Raw genomic sequence first — 20,454 nt, 5'->3', positions numbered from 1 at the left:
TTGCCCTACCTCTCCACCTAGAAGCAAGCAGCTCTCAGCCGAAATGAGAGAACAACAAAACACGTGCGGATCATAATTCTATCCGTTGGTTTGGATGTTCCTGATCTCCTCTTGGGTCAAAAGATATACCGAGGCCCTGGGGAAACCCACCGTGCTGACCCTTTGTGTGGAGTCTTGACAGTGGAGGAATCCAGAGACTTCACATGCTCCTCCTAGTGCTTGTTGCTTCCCTCCCCCACACCCATGTTGTACTTCCCAGTGTCTCTAGGCTCTCATACTTCACTTTTCCCCAGGCCCAGCCTTGCTGAGAGCACCATAGCCATATTCTCCCAACTGCCCTCCACTCCTCAATTTACTCCCTGTGGGATCTGACTTTGGTATCAGTCTGCTGGACCAGAAGCTCTTCTACAAATCGCTTTCCACAATAGTGTAAACAAGGGGTTGAAATGATGAACAAAGGTGCTAGCCACCAGGGAGTCAGAGAGATTGAGACTTTAGAGATGAACCTAAATGAGAAATGTCCCCAGAGTGCTTTATTGCAGGTCAAAGAACCTGTCACAACATCCTCACAAGGAGCAAGCCTTTTCTGTTCCTCTAGTTCCTGCCACAAAGGAAGATCAAAATGCTTAGGTCCACCTGTGAGTGCAGATGCCTTGACTCCCAAGCAAAGGAAATATCAACAGTGCAGGATTTGCTGTTCCCACAATGTTCCTGAGACAGGCTGGCACCAGAATAAAAGAAATTACAGTGGGGTAGCAGCTGGTGAATCCAAGGATGTGGGGAGTGGCCACAACCACTCCAGGGGGAAAAAGACCTGAATCCTTCCCTAAGGAAGAATTTTCTGATGATCCTTGTTGTTCAGGTTAACAAGAGGAAGCAAAAGTCCCCAAAGAGATGGGGTACTCTGACTCCTGGATAGAAAGACAGGCCAGTCGGAGCCTAGGATTCACCCGAGTCAGGAGAGGCTCTCCACATTGGAACCGCTGTAGCCGAGGAGGTTCTGAGATTGGAAGAGAAGAAAAACAAACACCACACATGTGGTTTAGTATCCACTCACCACTCTTCTCCCCAACTCCAAAAACTCCCTATTGACTCTTTATGCCTCCTCCCTGGGACCCATTTATCTGCACCACCCTTACCTAATGGAGTAATATTAGAGGGTTTCCTCTCAAGCTCAAAAGAAAGCACAATGGGGCGGAGGACAGAGGGGCTGGTACAAAGTGTGTGGAGGTAGAGTGTCAAAGGATCCTCAGTCTTAGCTGAAGACTAGAAAAGGAAACTCCGGGTTAGTCAGAACTCAAGCTCCCAACCTTTTACCAAAGTCCCAGGAAGCTGGGTATCTGAGCCCCTACCTTCCAGTCACATCTCACCTCTAGTTGGGCTCCAGGTTCCATAAATTGCAAGACTACTCTCCCTGGCTTTCGGACAAATTCTAGGAGGGAGGACCACTCATTAGCACACAACCCTAGTGCTGCTGCCACATGATAATCTGTACAGGTCACCATAGCTTCAGCAGTCCCATCCTCTACCAGAAGCCTGGAGGAGAAATAAAAAACTCCCAAGTGGTCAATCTCCTGGATCCAACACACCTCCCTCCCCATCATTCCCAATCTTTAGCTAGGTGTACCCTCATTCATTCTAAAAATATTTATTAAACAATTCCCATGAGCTAGAAATTATGCTAACTCAGATGAAGCTGTTTAACAAGGGAGTAAAACAGTGTGATAGGTGCTCACCTGATGCTGGCTTGGCTTATAGATGTCTGAGTGAAGCAAGTGGGACCCTGACGAAGGCACTTTCCCTGGGATGAAAAAAGTGGTTAGAAAAGTCCTCTTTGTCCCATCACATCCCTCTGACATTGCACACCCAGCTCAACCTGTTCCCCTCCATACCTGGGGGCAGACACTGGTACAATGAGCACACACCCACCGGAGCTGGAGGCTGACAACAGAAACAACATGGCAAGAGGCAGTGGCCTGGAATGGGCCCCAGCTACTCTGCCGAAGTTCAGCCAGGTAGATGTGAGGCAATGGAGCACTATGGAAACAGAGAAAGAGATGGATCAAGAAACAGGCAGAGGGCTGGGGATGTGGCTCAAGCTGTAGCGCGCTCGCCTGGCATGCGTGCGGCCCGGGTTCGATCCTCAGCACCACATACAAAGATGTTGTGTCCGCCGAGAACTAAAAAATAAATAATAAAATTCTCTCTCTCTCTCTCTCAAAAAAAAAAAAAAAAGAAAGAAACAGGCAGAAGGAACTAGACATGGTAGAATGTGCCTTTAATCCCAGCAAGATAGAGGCTGAGGCAGAAAGATCAAAAGTTCAAGATAAACTTGAGCAACTTAAAGCAAGACCCTGTCAAATAATAAAACATAAAAAGAGATATAGCTCAGTTGTATAGCACCCTGAGTTCAATCCAGGGGGGAAAAAAAGAGAGATAAAAAGAAAAAAAAAAAACAGGCAGAAATTAGCAGCCATGGGGATGGAGATAGTTGTGGGTTCCATGTTCTCCTGGAAACCTTATGCCCCCCCCCATCCCAATTTTGATTCCTCATCTCCAACAGTCACCAATTATTTATCAGTCTTGAACATAAGATGTTAGCCAAGAAAGAGATATTTACATTTTAGACTGAAAATCCTTCCAAAGTCTAGAATGTTAAATCTTTCTAGGTAAAATGACAGGTATTGGACATTCTTTATTTGGGATATAAGGAATCCTTCTGACTCAACAGTCATACTATAATGAGAGAAGACTGTGATAATGGCAGAAGTTCCAGAGCCAGAGACATGAGTGGGATGTGGGTGTGAGGTCATGAAGTTTAAGAGTCAGGACCTAGATACTGACCTGACTATGGTCTCCGGGGGAAAACTCAGGACCTGCACATAAGTGGATGACCGGAAGCAACAATAAACATTGTGGGATCTGCAAGAATAGAGAGGGTGAGGAGAAAGTAATCAGAATAGGATGGGAGCTGGGATTCATGCATCACAACTTATAAGTTGGCTACTCCCCAACTCCCAGGGATGTACCCTGGATCCAGCTCTATCAAAGCAAGAGGAATAAGAGAAGGACTGGTCTGCAATATCTCAAGAAGGTGGAGGGCATTTACAACAGACTAACACTGAAAGAAATGGCAAAGAGAAGCTGTCCTTATGCATAGTTTGTGGAGGTTAAGTGTTCAAGAGAAGCACCTAAGTAGGAGAGGAGATGTGACCACACAACACAGATTTTCACCTGGAAACCCTTTTCTCCAGTTGATAAAAGTATACTCGAGCTCCTGGAAGAAGTCCTAGTGGGGGAGGCAAGTGTGGGTCTTCAATATATATGTCCAGGCGAGGGGGGAATTCAGAGTCAACAGTCTCTATAGATACAGTTAGCTTCACACACCTTCTTACATCCTCAGTGTTCCCTACAGAAGAAGGGGAGGGTGGCTAGTGGGATCTGTCAGGGCACAAGGTCCCATCATTTTATCATACTTTGCTCCTGAAGGACCAGTCATTACCAGGCTTTGCATGCAAAGGGGCTGAAGTGACTCACACATTATCCGTGACAAAATCGCAGCTGAGAAAGACACCAAGGAATCAGTGAGGCTGGAAGGTAAAAGAAATACGCTAGGAACAGAGGTACAAGACCATATAGGACATAAAAGGGTCAGTCCAAAGAACAGAAAAAGGAGCGACAGTATCAGCTGAAATATTACAAATAAGATCCCTAGAATATCTTGAGCTCTGCCAAACTCTTCACTAAAACAAGATGTGTGGGAAAAACAGGGTTGTGGCAGTGCATTCAAATCCTGTACAACTCTGTGATGACCGCACCCCTGTAATCCAAGTTACTTAGGAAGTTGAGGCAAGAGGATCACAAGTTCCAAGCCAGCCTAGGAAATTCAGCAAGACCCTGTATGAAAATTTAAAAAGACTGGGGACATAGTTCAATAGTAGAGGACCCGTGGGTTCAAATCCCAGTAATGGGAAAAAAAAATTTTTTTTAATTAAAAGAAAGAAACTGACATAACTTTGGAAGCACAGGCTTTACCAAAGACTTTTCCTTCTATCACCACTTGTATTTCCATCTAGAATCTCAGTCTGTCATTTGAGCCTTGGGGTTCAGGCCCCCTCCCTAAAAATATAGGTCCTTGGAAACATTCTTTTTTTGGTGTGGTACCAGGGATTGATCCCAGAGCTTGTTAGGCAAATGTTCTACTACTGAGCTTCATCCTCATCTCAAAAAATTCACTTCTTTTTTGGGGGCGGGAGGTATAGAACATATAGAACAAGACTGAACACAAGGGCACTTAACCATTGAGCCACATCCCCAGTCCTTTTTATTTTTTGAGACAGGGTCTCGCCAAGTTGCTTAGGGCCTCCTGCCTTAGTCTCCTGAGCCATTGGAGGTTACAGGTATGTGCCACTATGCCCAGCTCAAAACATTCACTTCTTATTTTTGTTTTTGGGGGTGTTTTGTGGTTGTTGTTTTTAGACATATATGACATTATACATATATGGAGTATAATTTATTCTAATCAGGACCCCATTCTAATTATGGATCTCCATGATGTGGAGTTTCACAGGTGGTATACGAACATAGGAAAGTTACATCTGGTTCATTCTACTGTCTTTAAACATTCACTTCTAATAGATTAATTCACAAAAATTACAGACAACACAATGGGATTTTTTTAATACAGGGAGAAATTTCTCCACAGCTTTTTCATTTGTACTTGCAATTGCCCCACAAAGCTTATACCAGGATTACTGTTTTTCCTGCAGCCATCAGCTGGCCACTTCTTGCACTAAATGAAGGTCCTTCTCTGTATTTTCAGCACTTTTCCTTATACTTTTGGAGGTTTTTCATATTGCTAAAGCTTTTCCTTAAGTGTAAGAATACCTGGCTTATGATCAATTCCAAATCTGATGCACTTGGGGAAAAACTCAGTATGAAACACAATTTCCCTGTTGCACTGACATTACCCCTCTACCACATAAATCACATTAAAGAAACATGTTGCCCCACATGGTGATACATGCCTGTAATCCAGCAGCTAGGGAGGCAAAAGGATCACAAGTTCAAAGCCAGCCTTAGCAATTTAGCAAGGCCCTAAGAAACTTAGCAAGATCCTATCTCAAAATAAATAAATAAAAAGTAGTTAAGTGCTGCTGAGTTCAATTTCTGATACCAAAAAAGAAAAGAAATAAAACATGTTAGTTGGGTGTGATGGTACACCTGCAATCCCAGATACTTAGGAGGATCAGGCAGGAGGACCACTTAAGCTCAGGAATTCTAGGTTGAAAAAGAGAACACACTATTTACCAAACCCAATAAACATGGAGCATGGTCAAATTAACTGAAGGGGCTGGTGGACATTTACTTGGCACTAAGCAAGTTGGTCAGCGAGGATTCAGGCAATGCTTTGGGTATTCCCAGAACATCTGGAGAGCTCTCAAGCTCCAGGGTCCACTCATCCTGGACGGTGAGGCAGGACACACAGCCAGCCAATTCCAGAGGACGCCGAGATGTGCAGGATGACCCTTCCACCTCGAACAACTTTGGTGTCTGCCAGGAAATGGGAAGACTGCCTCTGAGTATGTGCTGGGCAAGAGATGGTTCACAAAAGCTTCCAATGTTGCTTTCTTTCTAGAGCCTGGTGAAGGAAAGGATCTCAACGTAGAGATGCCTTCTAGGTCATCTAAACCCAGCCTTCTTCTAGGAGAGCTGGAAGGACTAGTATACCCTTTTAACTCCAACCCAAACACAACTTTCTAGGGAAGGGTAAGATGAAATAGGGCACTCACAGCAGGGCCAGGAGCCACAAATCGGTAAACCTGCCCTGGGTGCAAAAACTCAAACCAGCGGACCGAAGAGCCAAGGAAGATGAGAAGAACCTGTGAGGAAGGACAGCAGGGTGCTGAGTCCCAGCCTAGAGCTCAGGGTAGGGAAAGTTAAGTCCTAAAGGCCAGTTTACCTTCTGATCCTTGCTCTCATCTGTCAGGGGCTCAGGCGGGCCCCAACCAGTCCCCTCCTTCCTCTGGGTGCCCCCAAGCCAACAACCTGATACATGGAAACTGAGGGTGGGCTTGGGCAACGCTGAGGTGGCTCCTGAGGAGGCACAAAAATTCCGCTTCATGAGGGCCTCTTTGTGGGACAGCAAGAATAGTCGGCTCTGTCCTATGTGGGGTCCCTCTACGCCGGTAGACTCTGTCTGAGGAGGTGCTGAGGAGTGATGAAAGGATCTGGGCACAGGAAGGATCAGGGCATCCTCCAGAAAGAACTGGACGTAGACTCTGTTGGGACAGAGAGAAATAGTGATGTATGCATTGGATGTTTTTCTTTTTTTTTTAAATGGTACTGAGAATTGACCCTAGGAGTGCTTTACCACTGAGCTATATTCCCACTGTCCCCCAACCCTTTTTTAAAATTTGAGTCAGAGTTTTGCTAAGTTGCTTAGGACCTCGCTAAGTTGCTGAGGCTGTTCTGAAACTTGCAATCTTCCTGCCTCTGCCTCCCAAGTCTTGGAATTACAGGTCTGTGCCATTATGCCCAGCCATTGGGTGTTTTCGGCCTCAATATTCCCCAACCTGCACCAGACCCTTCCTTCCTCTCAGACTTAAGAGGACAGTCACTAACCCAAGAAGCCCACCTGGACTGTTGTTTCTGGATGAAACCAGTCATGCCTAGCTCCTTCCAGGAAGGGAAGTTGCTTCTGACGTCCCTTTCTACCACCAACTGGAACTTCTCTGTCCGTATTAGGCAGCCTAGAAGAAAGTCTCTATTTTTGCAAGAAAAGAGAACTGCTCCCCTAACTTGTGAAGGTCCACAAGTGACCACCAGCCCTCAACTCCCTAGAGGGGTGATACCTCCAGGGAGAAACCATCCCATCTGCATGTACAATCCTGTCCCTGGCCTTCCAGTTGAAAAGGCTTTGATTGTACTTTTACACAAATCTTGAAAATGCCAAACAAATTTTCTTCTCTAGGGTTTCCCTGTATGTATTTCCAGTAAGCCAAATAAAACCATTATTTTTCCAAATTAAGAATATTATAAAAAAGAATTGTAATTCTGGTGTGTGCTAGGAGCCATGGAGGCAGAAATAAATGTTGGGAATTGTAGTTCTGGCTAGGGGTTCCCTGGCTCCTTTTTTTCTACTTGCCATATCAGTCTCCCAAACTTCACCCCAAAACTATTATTTTTTTGTTTTGTTTTTGTGGTGGTAGGGATGGAACCCAGGGGCATTCTACCACTGAGCTACATTCACAGTCCTTTTTATTTCAAAACAGGCTCTCACCAAGTTGCCCAGACTGTCTTCAAACTTGTAATCCTCTTACCTCAGACTCCCAAGTGGCTGGGATTACAGTCATGTACCACTGTGCCTGGCCTCTAACCAAAGTTGTTAATTGTCATGTTACTTCAGATCTCTAGCAAACTCCTGCAAAAGCTTCCTCCTGGCACCCTTGATTATGAGAACCTCTACCCTATACCACCATCTTTTTAACTCTGAGCTTCATACCTACAAGCTGTGGGTCAGTGAGGGGTTGTGAGTGCTTGGCCAGGAGCAGGCAGGAGAGGGAACCACTTTGGTCCCGAAGTTGCAGACAACCTTTATGAGATGAAGCCACCAGAACCCCGACTAAAGCCTGCAGGAAGAGGAAGGCCAACATATTAAAAACTTAATTAAACCAATATTGAACATTCACTATGTGCCAGGCACTGTGTTAAATGGTAGCACTATAAATTGAACAAAAAGCACATGGTCTCTGACCACGAAGCATCTATACTCAAAGAAGACAGACATGAAAAAATACCACAATATACCGCAGTCACACATTTAGTAGGAATAAATAGGGGTTAGAGTTAAGAGACCATGCAGGACCTCTTGGGACAAGTTTTTTTTTTTTTTTTTAATTTTAATATTTATTTTTTAGTTTTCGGCGGACACAACATCTTTGTTTGTATGTGGTGCTGAGGATCGAACCCGGGCCGCACGCATGCCAGGCAAGTGCGCTACCGCTTGAGCCACATCCCCAGCCCGACAAGTTTGGTTTTACTTTATGAATACTAGGAGAACCAGAAAAGGATTTAAGCAAGATAATCCCATAGTCCATGTTAAATTTCTTCTTCTTTTTTAGTACTAGGGAGTGAACCCAGAGCCTCATGCATGCTAGGCAAGTGCCCCATCACTGAGCTTTATCCATAGCTCCTTTTTATTTTGAGACAGGATCTCATTATGTTGACCAAGCTGGCCTCAAACCTGTGATACTCCTGCTGAACCTCCCAACTGTTCAGCCATGTGTCATCATACCAGCTCTAAGTTACATTTTTACCTCACTCTTCCCTTTTTTTTTGTACCAGGGGTTGAAAGTAGGGGCACTCAACCACTAAGCCATATCCCTAGCCCTATTTATTTATATTTTTTTGGTCATAGGGATTAAACCCAGGGGCACTTAACTACGAAGCCACATCCCCAGCATTTTTTTTTTAAAGAGAGAGTGAGAGAGAGAGGAGAGAGAGAGAGAGAGAGAGAGAGAGAGAGAGAGAGAATTTTTAATATTTATTTTTTAGTTCTCGGCGGACACAACATCTTTGTTGGTATGTGGTGCTGAGGATCGAACCCGGGCCGCACGCATGCCAGGTGAGCGCGCTACCGCTTGAGCCACACCCCCAGCCCCCCAGCATTTTTTTTAAAGATATTTTATTAGTTATTGATGGACCTTTATTTATTTGTTCATACATGGTGCTGAGAATCGAACCCAGTGCCTCACACATGCGGGGCAAGCGCTATACCACTAAGTACAACCCCAGACCCCCAGCACTTTTTTTATATTTTATTTTGAGACAGGATATCACTGAGTTGCTTAAGGCCTTGCTAAGTTGCTGGGGCTGGCTTTGAAGTCTTGATCCTCCTGCCTCAGCCTCCTGAGCTGCTTGGATTACAGGTGTGTGCCACTGTGCCTGGCTTACCTCACTCTTTTGAATTGTCACAGGGAAGATAAGTTGGTGGGGGCCAAGAACAGATGGGGCAGCTAGAAGACTATAGTCTACAAAAAGTGACAGTGACCTGGACTAGGGCGGGGCAATAAGGATGGCAAAAAGAGGAAGTTCCTTAAGCCTTTAGAGCCTCTTACCTTGGCTGGGTGGAAGGCAGAAGGCAGCAGACAGAGCCAGGACCAGGCCAGGCGGTTATTGAGTTGGCATGTGGACAGGTGGGCAGCCTCTGGGAGAGGCAGAAGTACCTTTGGGTCAAAGGAGGCCCAAGCCCTACACCGTCCTTCCTTTTCCAGAGTGTCCAGAGCTGGGAAAGAGTAGGGAATCTGCAGCCGAGCATACTGTCAAGGAGAAGAGAAATCAAATTGTGTCCTCTATGCCCTGGGGTCCTTCAGTGCATTGGTTCTGCCGCCCACCTTTCCCTGCATCCTCATACTTTCTGGAGGGGACAGTGATGTGGCTCTTCAAGGATCTCTGTATGTGCATTCCGAATGAATCTGCTGGATGGAGCTAGAGCATCCAGGGTGGGAGCCAGGAGTTGTAATCCCAGACTGGGATTTCCAGGAGAGGAATGCTGCAGGAACTGCTTGTGTCTCAACAAGTGCGGACATAGCCTTGACCAGGGAAAGAAGCACAGTCACTTCCCTCAAAGACCCTGTTCCAGGTTCCTGTTTCCCTTCCAGAGAAAGTGTCCTACTCCCGAACCCATACCCTCATCCTTCTCACTTGCAGGCCAGCTCCTCCAGGGCCTTGACAGCCCACAGGTAGAGGGGAAGACCTAACTGCCATTCCCACACCAACTGCTCATACAGGGAAGCCCCATGAGCTTGGCGGGATGACTGTCTTCCAGGCTTCTGACAGGAAAAACCCCGAAGCAGGATAGCTCCACGGAGGCAGGATGCTAGCACTGGTCTTGTTGTCCCTCCACCCACCGACTGGAGGAGGTGAACATCCTGGAGCTGCAAGAAAATGAAAAAGTGAAAAAGCAAAAAGTGAAGACTGAATTCAGTGACCCCAGGCAAGGTAACTAGTCTCTGCTACCTAGGTTTCAGGAGAAAGGAACACGACTTCCCCTATGTTGGCTACTATTTCCTTTCAGACTTCACACCTCTCCTACCATCACAACCCATTTCCCTAAGTCGGCATCATCTCCCATATGCTTTAGTAAGCCTTTGCTCTGTCTGAGGACCAGGTAACCCCTGGCTGGATAGGTGTGGCTCTGTCTTCTTCCTAGGCACCTGGTCCTAGACCTGTGCTTTAGCCATCTCTTCCCCTAATCAGAAGGCCTTCTGTGAAGAAGCTGCTTTGACCCCAACCCCTCCTCCCAGAACTTAAGATTACTCCTTTTCTTTCTAAGCTCTTGTCCAAATCATTTTTTAAGAAAAGCATTCCCTCGAATACTTGTTATTTGTATGTTCTTGCAACGGAATTTCTCATCCAGCTGCAAAAACTAGCTTATCAAGGTAAGAAAAGTTACTGGGAGGGTCTCTTTGCAATCAGCCCTGATCTCTCACTTACCTCCAGGCGGACCCCTGGTCGCATCACCCGCCTGAGGGCATGGAACTGCTGATATGCAAGGCAGAGCCCTAGCTGCCCATCCAGTTCATAGAGGCCAGCAGGCTCATTCAACACACCAGTGACTGTTCCCTGCAAAGAGTCCAGAAGTCCAGTTGGTCACCATCTGCTTACTCTTGTATAACCACATTTCCTGTCCCACAAGCTGTAGGATCTATCTCTTCCTCAGGCTTACCATATAGTTTAAGAGTCTAGAATCCCGCATAAGACCTTTTGGTCCCTTCTTGTCCTGGAAGTTGCTGGATGTGGGATGTGATTTGGAATCAGCCTCCAAGAAGGGTCCTTCCAGCTCCAGCTCTTGTACACGTCCTGGTTCCAGCAGCATCAGGTGGGAGGAGGAACTGGTCATCCAAACACAGTAATGGTAACCAGGGATCCTGGATACTCGCAGTTGTGTCAGTACATAGGCCTTACCAGGCCAAAGAGCACGGTGCCACACCAGCTGGGCAGGGATCTGGCTTACAGAGAGGTAGGTAACATGGCACATGAGATGCTCCCTACAGCACCATCCTTTTGTCAGTCCCTTCCTATTATAATTTAACCTCAAAGACCTGTTTCTCTTGAGACTTCTCTCTTAATTTTCCCTGTTTACCAATTAAATCTTAAGCCACAGAACTTTTAGGATCTCTCCTGTCTCATAGGAGAGGCCAAATATTTCCTAATTCCTTCCACAAGATACAAATCATCCCTAAAACTTCCTTTAGAATACATAAATACTCTATTTAAAAAAAATTTTTTTTTCAAAAACAGGTTTCCTAAATATATGTGTGCTGACATTAACATATAATGCCTTTTGTTTGTTTTAGGTACTAATAATTGAACCCAGGGGTACCCTAACACTGAGCTGCATCCCCAGCCCCTTTTATTTATTTGTTTGTTTTTTTGTTTATTTATAAGGAAGTTTTTAATTTTTATTACATACTGAGTTTTCCAGAAATGTAAATACCACATAGTTGATAATATATTATACTTTGTTTTTATCAGTACTTTATTTATTTATTTTTTTGAGAATTTCAATATTTATTTTTCAGTTTTCAGTGGACACAACATCTTTGTTTGTATGTGGTGCTAAGGATCAAACCCAGGCCACATGCATGCCAGGCGAGCGCGCTACCGCTTGAGCCACATCCCCAACCCTTATCAGTACTTTATTAAGAATAAAAGAAAACATTTTCAAGAAAAGCACATCATTTATGCCAATGCCTATCATAATATTTTAGTCATAAATATAATATACTAGTATTTGTTTTAATCATATCCACAGTGTTTTTTTTTTTAATTTTTTTAGATGTTGATCAACTTTTATTTTATTCACTTATTTATATGCAGTGCTGAGAATCAAACCCAGTACCTTACACATGCTAGGCAAGTGCTCTACCACTGAGCCATAACCCCAGCCCTCCAGTGTTTCTCTATGTGGAAACACATTTTGTTTTCAATATAGTTTCCACCTCACATTTGCTTCAGAATGAATACACATAATTTAATTAGAAATAACTATTCCTTTTTTAACCATTAGATCAACATGTTAATTTTTAGCAATACATTAATGTCTGCATTATATATGAAAGTGGGTTACATAAATACTCTAATGATAAACATACACCCTTCTTAGCATTTCCCCTCTTCCACCTCATAATATTTCATTTATGTTAACAATATGTGTTAGGTATATACGTATCTAGTATTGGGATAGAGGTCTAGGAAAGTACAATAAACAATTCCCTTTTATCAACCATATTTCAAACCTCTGGTAAACACAGACAGAGTAATAATAAAGTAATAATAAAGCTGTATATTACCAAGTATTGAAAATAACACATTTGATAGGGTTTCTTTTTTTTAATATTTATTTTTTATTTTTTGGAGGACACAACATCTTTGTATGTGGTGCTGAGGATCGAACCCGGGCCACACGCATGCCAGGCGAGCACGCCACCGCTTGAGCCACATCCCCAGCCCTTGATAGGGTTTCAATATGCATTTGGAAAAGCCAGGCACGGTGGCACTGCCTATAATCCCAGCTACTCAGGAGTCTGAGACAGGAGGAAAGCAAGTTCAAGGCCAACCTGGCAGAACTTAGTGAGACCCTTAGTCAAAACAAATCAAAATAAAGGACTGGGGATGGGGCTGGGAATGTGGCTCAAGCGGTAGCGCGCTCGTCTGGCATGCGTGCGGCCCGGGTTCGATCCTCAACACCACATACCAACAAAGATGTTGTGTCCGCCGAGAACTAAGAAATAAATATTAAAAATTCTCTCTCTCTCCTCTCTCACTCTCTCTTAAATAAATAAATAATTCTCTTAAAAAAAAAAAAAAAAAAAAAAAAAAGGACTGGGGATGTACCTCCATGGTAAAGTAACTCTGGGTTCAACCCCTAACACCATAAGGGGAGAAAAAGTCCGGGTGAGGGGTGGGGGATAGATTATCAGGATGGACTGAATGACCAGGGAAGCCTATTGAACGAAGATGAATTAAACTGGGCCCTGAAGAATAATATAGCTGAGTAACCCTTATCTGAAATACCTGTGACCATAAGTGTTTCAAATTTTGGATTTTTTTTTTAAGATTCTGGAATATCTGCATATTCATATACAAAATGTCTTGGGGATGGAACCCAAGTCTAAACTTTAAATTCACTTATGTTGTACATATACCTCATACATATAGAATAAAGGTAATTTTATCTGATAGTTTTAGTGCACCTGTGTTCTAACTTCAACCCATCACATAAGGTCAGGTATGGAATATTCCACTTATAATCTGATGTTGGAGTAGTTTGGATTTCAGACATGGAATGGTCTACCCATGGTTTTTATAAGTGTAAAAGGAAGAGACTAGCACTTGAACGAGGAGGCAACAACAAAAAATGCTCACAATTCTGAATGTACAAGGCACAATTTGGGGGCAGTGAAAACACAGGTGAAGTGAGAAAAGGGAATGTTCTTGGGGTTATAAGAGGAAAAAAACAGGAGCGCCACAATGAAAAAAGTCCAGAAATGCCATGCAGGGCATAATATGAACTAGAGAAAGGCAACTGCTAAAGAAATTGAAAAAACTTTTTCCTCAGGGCGTTTTATGGATAAAACTGCTCATGAATATAATGATCTTCTAGGGCATGCTCCTCCCACAGACAGAAAAGCACTGCTGCCATTCTCAGAGGCTTCAAAACACACTCACGACACTTGAACTTCACAATCATCTTGCTCAACTTCACAGAACTCCATTCTACTCAAAACCCAGCTGAGGGGTTGGGGTTGTGGCTTAGTGCTAGAGCGCTTATCTCACATGTGTGAGGCACTGGGTTTGTTCTTCAGCACCACATAAAGACAAATAAATTAAAAAAAGTATTGTGTCCATCTACAACTAAAAAAAATACATATATTTAAAAAAAAAAAAAAAAAAAGCTGGGCAGGGTGGCAGGGTGACACCGGCCTGTAAGTAATCCTAGCGGTTTGGGAGGCTGAGGCAGGAGGATCATGAGTTCAAAGCCAGCCTCAGCAATGGCAAGACACTAAGCAAGTTCAAGGCCAGCCTGGCAACTTAGTGAGACCCTGTCTCAAAACAAATCAAAATAAAGGACTGGGGATGTACCTCAGTGGTACATACCCTGTCTCTAAATAAAATACAAAATAGGGCTGGGGATGTGGCTCAGTAGTAGAGTACCCCTGAGTTCAATCCCTTGTACCAAAAACAAAACAAAACAAAACAAAAAAACTAAAACCCAGCTGAATCTCACCAATCAGACCCTGGACATCACATCTCATCTTGAAATACTGCTAGACTTACTTAAAACTTATTGCTTGCTGGGCATGATGGCACACATCTGTCATCCCGGCACCTCAGGAGGCTGAGATAGGAGGGTCACAAGTTCAAGGCCAGCCTCAGCAACTCAGCAAGGTCCTAAGCAACTTAGTGAGACCCTGTCTCAAAATATAAAGGGCTGGGGATGTAGCTCAGTGGTAAAATCCTTGAGTTCAATCTCCAGTACCCCTCCAACCCTCCCCCAAAACTTATTGCTTCAGGAGCTAAGGGGTATAGCTCAGTGATAAAGTGTTTGCCTCATATGCACCAACCCCTGGGTTTGATTCCCAGCGCTGAATTTTGTTTGGTCATCCTAAAGCAGGAGAAAAATAAGTGATTTGGGTAATTTTTTGGGTTTTTCATGGGAATTTTTTTTTTCTTAGTATGGGAATGGACCCAGGGCCTTACACATGCTAGGTATGTTAGAGTATAGTTACCTATACTCTACTGTGGAAATATAATAACAGCCCCTGGCAATTTTTAAAAATGTCAAATACAATGAAAAGGCTACCCACTCAAATGAACTGCACAGCAGCAAAATCTATTCCCTACCTGCTTACAGACAACAACACTATCTAGAATCTTCCTTCTATGGTACTGTTCCAGAAAACAAGTCTCCCCCGCTGTCCTCCTTTCCTTTCTGGTTCCTGCTACAATGTTATTTCTATTAGAACACCTTCCATACTGAAAGGCCCCTGAATGGATCCTAATCCTCACCTGGACGATAATGGACACATGGCTGATGGCTTGGCTAACAGTTGGGGATAATTCACCAAGAGAGAGGATAAAGTATGCTTTCTTTTTACTTTTCACCAGAGCACTCAATCGAATCAGCTTCCCGGCCAGATTTTGCTTCTCACCTCTGAGCTTGCTTCTAAGAAGGAAGAGAAAGGAAAGAATGAAGGTCCGCCCTCCCCAACTTTTCTTTTTCCCTTTATACAAATGTCTTCCTTCATTGTAAGGAACAATCTGGTAAAAGGTAAAACGTCCAAAGCCCAAAGTATTATTCTAAAATCCTTCAAATTCTGCTTGCCTTTGAAGAATCCTCCTACTAACAGTCTTAATATTTTAAGCCTCCATTGTTCCCTTGATTAGGAACATTCCATTTATATGATTATCAAAACTATTATTTCCCTCTCTTCAATGAATCACCATCATCCTCCAAGCTTTACAATATTTTTTCTTTCTCTACAGGGGAAGACTTACCTATGCCTGAGCAGACAGGATGCAATCTGTGGGTACAAGACAGGGATGGGTGTGAGAGGGCCAGGACTGATAGTCAAAGGAAATACTGGTACAGGAGCTTCCCAGAGCTCCAAGTGCCCTTCCTTTGAGGAATTCCACCTGGCAGGAGGGAGGTAACTCCAACTGGGGAACAGGAAGAGATGGCCCAACCAAGAAAGGTCCAGGTCAATGAGCTAGGAAAAAACCAAGAGCACAGGTTAACCCGGACCCTAGTATCCAATCCACCTCTTCTATATATTAGCTACCTTGCTGCCTAGGCACCATTCCAATTTGGATCTGAAGTATCTGACCTTCCCTTTCTGCTTACCTCACAGCCCAGGCTACCAGTGTTATCTCTCACGTAGAGGCTTCCATTCCTGCATCCTTGTTCCTCTGATAGGTCTGTTAATGTTCCTACAAGTAACAGTCGCTCCCGAGGAAGAGGGACCCCATTTGGCCTAGCCTCTGGGGCCCATGTCTGGTATGCAATGCTGCTCCAGGACAGATGGCTGCAGCATGGGAGATGCTGATAGGTCCTGAGGTTCTGTACTGAGACAAAGCTGGAGAGTGAAGAAAGCAGAGGTTTTGCAAAACGAGTTTAAGTCTAGGATACCCTCAACCCTGACTTATCCCCAAGAGAAAGGAAGGACTGAAAGGGAATATGACTAGACATGAGTTTATTTGCTTGAGTGAAAAGGAAACATTGGGAGGGGGAAGGTCTAAGAAAAAATGAGGATGAGGTCTGGGTCCAGTGACTGGAAAAGATCCAGGGAATGCAAGAAGAAAGTCTGCACTGAATATTTTGAACAATATGGTGCCAGGGAGAACATGAAGTAGGAAAGTGGGGGAGGGGGCCCTGAAGAAATGAGTGTGTGTGGAGAATACTTTACAGATATCACAAATAGCTCCCCTGAAAGCATCTCAGCTCTTAGCTCCATAGAGAACTCCAATGGCCCCAGCCAAGTTTCCTGCATAGTATGGAATATCACAGTACTAGAGACCAGCTGGGAAGCTGAGTCTGAGATGGTGGGTACTGGATATGATACAAATAATAGTTAAATTATCAATGGGGGTATAGCTCAGTGGTACAGCATGTATTTAGCAAGTATAAAGCCTGGGGGTCAATCCCTAGCACCAAAAAAAAAAAAAAAAAAAAAGCTGGGTGCAATGGTACACATATACCTGTAATCCCAGCAACTTGGAAGGTTGAGGTACATGATCACAAGTTCAAGGTCAGTCTTAGCAACTTAGCAAGGACCTAAGCAACTTAGTGAGATCCTGTCTCAAAAATCTCAAAATAAAAAATATAAAGGGCTGGAGATGGCCAGATGCAGTGGTGCACACCTGTAATCCCAGCAGCTTGGAAGGCTGATACAGGAAGATCACCTCAGCAATGGTGAGGCACTAAGCATCTCAGTGAGACCCTGTCTCTAAATAAAATACAAAACAGGTCTGGGGATGTGGCTCGGGGTCAAGAGCCCCTGAGTTCAATCCCCAGTACCTAAAAAAAAAAAAAAAAAAAAGGGCTGGGGATGTGGCTCAAGCGGTAGTGCGCTTGCCTGGCATGCACGCGACCCGGGTTCGATCCTCAGTACCACATACAAAGATGTTGTGTCCGCCGAAAACTAAAAAATAAATGTTAAAATTAAAAAAAAAAATAGACTACTTAGGGATAGATGTATGTGTAGTAAAAATGTAAACATATTCATGGGACTAATATACCTCATGTTTAAGACAGTTTTTTTTTTAATATTTATTTTTCAGTTGTGGTTGGACATAATACCTTTATTTTATTTATTTATTTTTGTGTGGTGCTGAGGATCAGACCTAGGGCCTTGAATGTGCTAGCCAAGCCATCTATCGCTGAGCCACAATCCTAGCCCCAAGGGGTTTGTTTTTGTTGTTGTATTTGTTTTGAGATATAATTGCTTGTTGTCAAGATATCCTTGCTAAGTTGTCAAGGCTGACCTCAAACATGTGATCCTCCTGACTCAGCCTCACAAATAGCTAGGATTATAGATGTGGATAACAGAACCTGTCTCCAAGATAATGGTCATTTCTATGAGGAGGTAAAAAAGTTTCTTTCTGCAGAATTTTTCAGAGCCCTGGATATATTAATAAGCCCTGTGACTCTCCCAGAGAATGTTATTATATTCAGAACCTCTTAATTTATTTGGCCATGAAATTCTTTTCTTGTGGTATTTTATTAACATTGTCTCGTACAGTTTATGAAATGGTAGTGTAGTAGAAAACCCAAATTAATTTTTAAAAAAGCTCAGAAGACCTAACTTCAGGTCTTAAAAACAATAATATTTCATAAAGTCAACATCTCTTTGTATCTAAGTTTCCAAATACACAAAATGAAAAGAATACCAGCTTCTCTCCCCACTTTGAGAGCTCTTTTTCCAAATTTTCTATTTTTCCCACTTCTTTCTTCCTCTCCTTTTCCGTAAACTTGACTTAAGCCAATTTAGGAGAATTTTAGGAAAAGGAATGTTAGATGGAGAATAGGAAACTTCTACAGAAGAGGTTGTATTTAGACCACTGTGTTCTCCACTCACTCTTCTCACGTCCCCTCTTTATAACTATAGGTAATTCTTTTTTAATCCCAAATTCATTCTTCCTGCCAACCTCCACTTTCATACCTGTAGCTGAGGGGCAGTGTAAAACCTTGGTTCTTCCCCTGGGACAACCAAACAGTCTTCACACAGTCAATCACTGACTGAGTGAACTGGACATTAGGTCCCTTGCCAGTTGGACAAAGGCTCTCTTGGATGAAGGTCTGGGCAGCTTCAAGCCAGGCTTGCTCCTGAGGAAAAGTAAATCTGATTATAACATTTTAATGACTATTCTGGCCCCAAGGAATCTTTTGGGAATAAAGGAATAGGGGGAAAAAATCCAGAGGGCATAAGAAATGAAGATCAAAAGTATAGTTATTTAGAACTTGAAGCCTTAAGTCTTAGTTCAGGGCAGGAATGTAGTTCCCTGGTAGAGCACTTGTCTAGTCTGTGCAAGGCCCTAGATATTCTATCCCTAGCACTGAAGAAAAAAACAAAAACAAAAGGAAAGGACATACTATCCTATAATACATAAAAATATGCCTCCTGATAGTGGACAATAAACAAAAAAAGACATAAGCAGAATATAATTTTTAATCATTTCTTTTTCCTGTTGTGTGGATTTGAGTTACTAAAAGCTAAATACACACAAAAATATACTGGCCTCAAACTTGGGATCCTCCTGCCTCAGTCTTCCCAGTCCTTGGGATTACAGACATGCATCACTTAGCCTAGCTCCTCTAGCACTCTTTAATGCTCTGTTCACTAACTTAGCATACAGAACAAACAAAAAATATTGTTTTATCCGAAACCAGAATGCACTCCTTAAGTCTTTCCTTTCCCTAAACAAGATCAGTCCTTTAGATTCTCTTTATTATCTTTTTTATCCTGTCTTCACCTCTGGAACCTTCAACACTGCTGCCATCCTTGGGGCCACCATCCTCTTTCAGTGCATTTCAACCACAGCTTTCCAACTCTCTACACTACAACTTAAGCAAAGTAAAACCCAAATCTCACCTACTCTTCTGCTCCAAATCCGCCAAACAACTCCCAGTAAAAAGTGCTGTTCAGCAAGACATGGACCCTTCCAAAGCCCATTCCCAGCTGAACTTATTTTTTCTAAAGACACCTACTCTCTCTCTTGCTGTTCAACAAGTATTTACTTCGGTCCGCCTTGTAACGTCTGCAGTGCTGTCTTGCTTTGCTAACTTACTCCTACACACACTGCTAGACTGAAGCTTTTCCTTTTCCTGTACAGCTGCGTCAGGGGTCTCCTTCAGAAATCCACATCCCCATAACTCCCCCATTAACCTGCTCCTGGTTTGCCACTAGAGAGTGGATGGGGACGCGCTTAAGGTTCAAAGCGGGCGCCGCACCAATAACCTAAAAATATTCGCAGAACCAGTGAGAGAAGTACGAGCAAACTGCCTGACAGTCCCCTCACCCCGCGACCACGACCAGGAATGTCGAGAGGGCAGAGAGACATAATGGAAGCAACATGAGAGGAAATAAAATCTAAATCAAGGAAAAAGGGGCAGGGGGACCAGAAAGCACCACTCACGGAGCTAGGAGCCTGAGCCTGGCCGGCCGCCATGATGCGCCAAAGCTCCGCCCCTGAAAAACGCGGGAACGCGGGGCGCAGGAGACCACCGGAGGCCTCTTGATGACGTCATCTGAGCGCGCCCTGGCTCCTCCCACTTCACGTTCTCAGGATCCTTCTTAGTTCCTCTGGCTGGGCTCCCCAAGTTCGCCATCTCTGTTTTACCGTGATTTCCTGTCTGGCGTTTTTTAGACTTCCACGTGGGATGTTGTGGGAGAGCTCAGAAGCTCAGACACCGCCCACATGATTGATAATTCCTAAGCATCTTTCAGTCTTCCTGATCTTGCCGGAGAAGACCTTCCTCCTTAATGCAGTTAGATCACGTGGTCCATACTTGTGTCATGGCCTTAACTCACATAGAATTTAACTCTTCCCCCACTCGATTGTGAGCTCCCAGAAGTCAAGAACTTTGTTCTATCTTTGTATTCTGGTGCCAGGAATAGTACTTGTTGCTTAAAAAAAAAATTGACGAAAAATTGTGGATTAATGAAAACTTCCTGATCTTCCAATTCAGTAGACCCGCCAGTCAGTGCACAGCTTTGTAGACCGTGGAGAGCACAGAGGCAAAATATGTAAAATGTTAATAATAAGTTTATGAATAAAAAAGTAGAAAATGCAGGGGGGTGATGTGTTTCATTTGCATAATGAAAGTCTTACTGAAAAGACTTAAAAAAAAAAAAAAAGTAAAGCGTTGAGTGAAGCCCGTGCAGTGGT

General features: G+C 43.7%; 1 protein-coding gene across 5 annotated transcripts; it reads right to left on the bottom strand.

The window, feature by feature from the left end:
- Positions 1-266: 266 nt before the first annotated feature.
- Positions 267-19,820, bottom strand: CTC1 (CST telomere replication complex component 1). Of its 5 annotated transcripts, none has more exons than XM_081271677.1 (23): positions 19,702-19,820; positions 18,228-18,391; positions 15,911-16,142; positions 15,565-15,776; positions 15,076-15,232; positions 10,730-11,008; positions 10,498-10,626; positions 9,706-9,938; positions 9,416-9,593; positions 9,120-9,320; positions 7,505-7,631; positions 6,638-6,752; positions 5,963-6,281; positions 5,793-5,882; positions 5,369-5,553; positions 3,538-3,590; positions 3,235-3,409; positions 2,845-2,922; positions 1,893-2,037; positions 1,737-1,801; positions 1,371-1,536; positions 1,140-1,266; positions 271-1,000 (listed from the first exon to the last, which is right to left on the bottom strand). In XM_081271677.1, the coding sequence occupies exons 1-23, from the start codon at positions 19,732-19,734 to the stop codon at positions 864-866; spliced, it is 3,600 nt and encodes a 1,199-aa protein (XP_081127803.1). In that variant the 5' UTR covers positions 19,735-19,820; the 3' UTR covers positions 271-863. The 5 variants fall into 5 exon arrangements, 4 of the variants coding, with proteins under 4 accessions (XP_081127805.1, XP_081127806.1, XP_081127804.1 ...); XR_014019386.1 differs by having other exon boundaries at positions 979-1,000; positions 1,371-1,432; XM_081271679.1 differs by lacking the exon at positions 1,140-1,266 and having other exon boundaries at positions 267-1,000; positions 1,371-1,432.
- Between the last annotated feature and the right edge of the window lie 634 nt (positions 19,821-20,454).

Source organism: Spermophilus citellus, assembly GCF_964194105.1.
Source record: "Spermophilus citellus genome assembly, chromosome: 17".
Lineage (NCBI taxonomy): Eukaryota > Metazoa > Chordata > Mammalia > Rodentia > Sciuridae > Spermophilus > Spermophilus citellus.
The sequence above is the reverse complement of the archived record's forward strand: the minus strand, read 5'-3'. Positions and strand labels throughout refer to the sequence as shown.